This window comes from Limulus polyphemus, unplaced genomic scaffold, assembly GCF_000517525.1.
Source record: "Limulus polyphemus unplaced genomic scaffold, Limulus_polyphemus-2.1.2 Scaffold1771, whole genome shotgun sequence".
NCBI classification, from domain to species: domain Eukaryota; kingdom Metazoa; phylum Arthropoda; class Merostomata; order Xiphosura; family Limulidae; genus Limulus; species Limulus polyphemus.
In genome coordinates this window covers 111322-114749 of record NW_013667381.1, presented here as the reverse complement: position 1 = coordinate 114749, position 3428 = coordinate 111322, and the positions used below count along the sequence as shown (strand labels likewise).

Genomic DNA, 3428 nt, shown 5'->3' with positions numbered 1-3428 from the left:
TTGTATCGGTAAAGTTTCTTCGATAAGAGATTTAACGGAAAATTAACTAACGAACAGAGACGTAACAGAAGAATTCCAAGCCTATTGTAAATTATCAATAAAACAAGACAGCTACTCGTAAGTGAAAACTAAAATTATATTTGACACATACATGTTATGTTTATATCTTGAATTACATTTGATACATACATGTTATGTTTATATCATGAATTACATTTGATACATACATGTTATGTTTATGTCTTCGATTACATTTATTATATACATGTTATGTTTATGTGCTTTGTTTAAGTTGTGTATTTGATGTTCGTTTGATGTTGGTGAAATTTCAGATGTTTTGACTAGGTTGTGTATTTGGTGTTCGTTTGACGTTGGTAGAACTTCAGATACTTTGTTTAGGATGCGTATTCGGTGTTCGTTTGATGTTGGTGGAATTTCAGATATTTTTCTCAAATTGTGTGTTTGGTCTACGTTTGACGTAGGTGGAACTTCGGAGGTTCTGTTCAGGTCGTGCGTTTGATGTACGTTTGATGTTGATAGAGCTTCAGATATTTTGTTCTGTTTTTGTTTCTGATTTACTTTTGCTGTTGGTGGAACATCAGGTGTTTTGTTCCGGTTGTGTTTCTTATGCACATCTTGTGATATTGATGGAGCTTTGGGTCTTTTATTCAGGTCGCGTGTTTGGTGTAAGTTTAATGTTGGTGGAACTTCAAATGTTTTACTAACGTCGAGTGTTTGATGTGAGTTTGGTGTAGTTAGAACTTCAGATTTTTTGCTCAGGTCGGGTATTTGATGTTCGTTTGATGTTGGTGAAATTTCAGATGTTTTGATTAGGTTGTGTATTTGATGTTCGTCTGATGTTGGTAGGACTTCAGATGTTTTGTTCAGGTTGTGTATTTGGTGTTCGTTCGAGGTTAGTGGAATTTCAGGCGTTTTGCTCAAATTGTATGTTTGGTTTAAGTTTGACGTAGGTGGAACTTCAGAGGTTTTGTTCAGGTCGTGCGTTTGGTCTAAGTTTGATGTGGATAAAGTTTCAGATATTTTGTTTTGTTTTTGTTTCTGATTTACTTTTGATGTTGGTAGAACATCAGGTGTTTTGTTACAGTTGTGTTTCTTATGCACATCACGTGATATTGATGGAGCTTCAGGTCTTTTGTTCAAGTCGTGTGTTTGTTGTAAGTTTGATGTTGGTGGAACTTCAGATGTTTTACTAACGTCGGGTGTTTGATTTTTGTCTGATGGTGGTAAAATTTCAGATGGTTTGCTTAGATTGTGTGCTTGGTCTACGTTTGATGTAGGTGGCACTTCAGAGGTTTTGTTGAGGTCATGTGTATGAACTACGTTTAATGTTGATAAAGTTTCAGATCTTTTGTTCTGTTTTTGTTTCTGATTTACTTTTGATGTTAGTGGGACATCAGGTGTTTTGTTGCAGTTGTGTTTCTTATGCACATCACGTGATATTGATGGAGCTTCAGGTCTTTTGTTCAAGTCGTGTGTTTGTTGTAAGTTTGATGTTGGTGGAACTTCAGACGTTTTACTAACGTCGAGTGTTTGATCTACGTTTGATGTAGGTGGCACTTCAGAGGTTTTGTTCAGGTCATGTGTATGGACTACGTTTGGTGTTGATAGAGCTTCAGATTTTTTGTTCTGTTTTTGTTTCTGATTTAATTTTGATGTTAGTGGAACATCAGATTTTTTGTTCCGGTTGTGTGTTTGATGTTCATTTGATGTTAGTAATACTTCAGATGTCTTGTTCAGGTTGTGTATTTGGTTTTCGTTTGACGTTGATGGGTCTTCAGATGTCTTGTTCAAGTTGTGTATTTGTTGTTCGTTCGATGTTAGTGGAACTTTAGATGTTTTGCTCAAATTGTATGTTTGGTCTAAGTTTGATGTAGGTACAACTTCAGGGGTTCCGTTCAGGTCGTGCGTTTGGTCTACGTTTGATGTTGATAAAGTTTCAGATCTTTCGTTCTGTTTTTGTTTCTCATTTACTTTTGAAGTTGGTGGAACATCAGGTGTTTTGTTCCGGTTGTGTTTCTTATGCACATCACGTGATATTGATGGAGCTTCAGGTCTTTTGTTCAGGTCATGTGTTTGGTGTAAGTTGGATGTTGGTGAAACTTCAGATGTTTTACTAACGTCGAGTGTTTGATGTTCGTTTGATGTCGGTAAAATGTTAGATGATTTGCTTAGATTGTGTGTTTGGTCTACGTTTGATGTAGGTGGGACTTTAGAGGTTTTGTTGAGGTCATGTGTATGGACTACGTTTGATGTTGATAGAGTTTCAGATCTTTTGTTCTGTTTTTGTTTCTGATTTACTTTTGATGTTGGTGAAATTTCAGGTCTTTTGTTCAGGTCTTTTGTTTGATGTAAGTTTGATGCTGGTAGAACTTCAGGTGTTTTACTAACGTCGAGTTTTTGATGTGAGTTTGATGTAGTTAGAACATCAGATGTTTTGCTCAGGTCACGTGTTTGATGTAAGTTTGATGTTGATGTAACTTCTGATGTTTTATTAACGTCGAGTATTTTAGGTGAGTGTGATGTAGTTAAAACTTCAGATGTTTTGTTTAGGTTGTGCTCTTGATGTATGTTTGCCGTTGGTAGAACTTCAGGTGGTTTGCTTAGATTGTATATTTGGTTTACGGTTGGCATTCGTGGAACGTCAGATGTTTTGTTCAGGTTGTTTGTTTGGTGTTCGCTTGATGTGGCTAGAACTTCAGATGTTTTATCCAGGATATTTGTATGGTCTATGTTTAATGTTGGTGAAGCTTCAGATATTTTGTTCTGGCCATTTGTTTGGTGTAAGTTTGATCCTGTTAGAAACTCAGATATTTTGCTCAGGTCGTGTGTTTGGTGTACGTTTGATATTGATAGAGCTTCAAATGTTTTGTTTACAGTTTCTGTTTGATGCACGTATCCTTTATCTAAGTCGCTGTCTGACAAAGAAGGCATCCCTGATGTTGAGTCTACATGTTTAGTGTTTGTTTTATCTAAATTTTCATGTACGTGACTGTGTACTGGAGAAATAATATCTAGAGACGTTTCATTGCTTGTTGTGACCACTTCAGTTAGACATAATTCTGTAAAATGAAAAGTCTTGTTGTCAAATGATGTATAAAATTTGAAAAAATCAACAACTTCTAAAGTAAAAAAGTCGGACTTTTAAAATAAAATCATTTTTAAATATCTTATAATACTCAAAAATGAACAACAATCAATCATAGATTAACTAAGAAAAAGGTTTGATAAAAATGTAATTAAACCACTTTTAAATTTACCATCATATTCAAAAAACAAGGCTTCACAATGGCCGAGCAGTACTTTTATTAAGATGATATGCTGCTTGCGATAGAAAGTACTCCAAATATCATTTCAAGAAACTTTCAACAGCTAGTTTAAAGTTTTAGAAAATGACTTATCTTAAAAAA

At 34.9% G+C, this 3428-nt stretch overlaps 2 protein-coding genes across 2 annotated transcripts in view; both read right to left on the bottom strand.

Annotated features, from left to right (window-relative positions):
• Positions 1–191, bottom strand: part of LOC106464887 (putative protein kinase C delta type homolog) — a 15645-nt gene extending 15454 nt beyond the window's left edge. The window contains exon 1 of the mRNA XM_022392692.1: positions 152–191. Coding sequence (XP_022248400.1) covers positions 152–191 — 40 coding nt within the window. The remainder of the gene's footprint in view (positions 1–151) is intronic.
• A 19-nt stretch (positions 192–210) lies between these two features.
• On the bottom strand, positions 211–2652 carry LOC111087131 (probable serine/threonine-protein kinase DDB_G0282963). Its single transcript, XM_022392691.1, has one exon. The coding sequence runs from the start codon at positions 2650–2652 to the stop codon at positions 211–213; it is 2442 nt and encodes an 813-aa protein (XP_022248399.1).
• Positions 2653–3428: the final 776 nt, after the last annotated feature.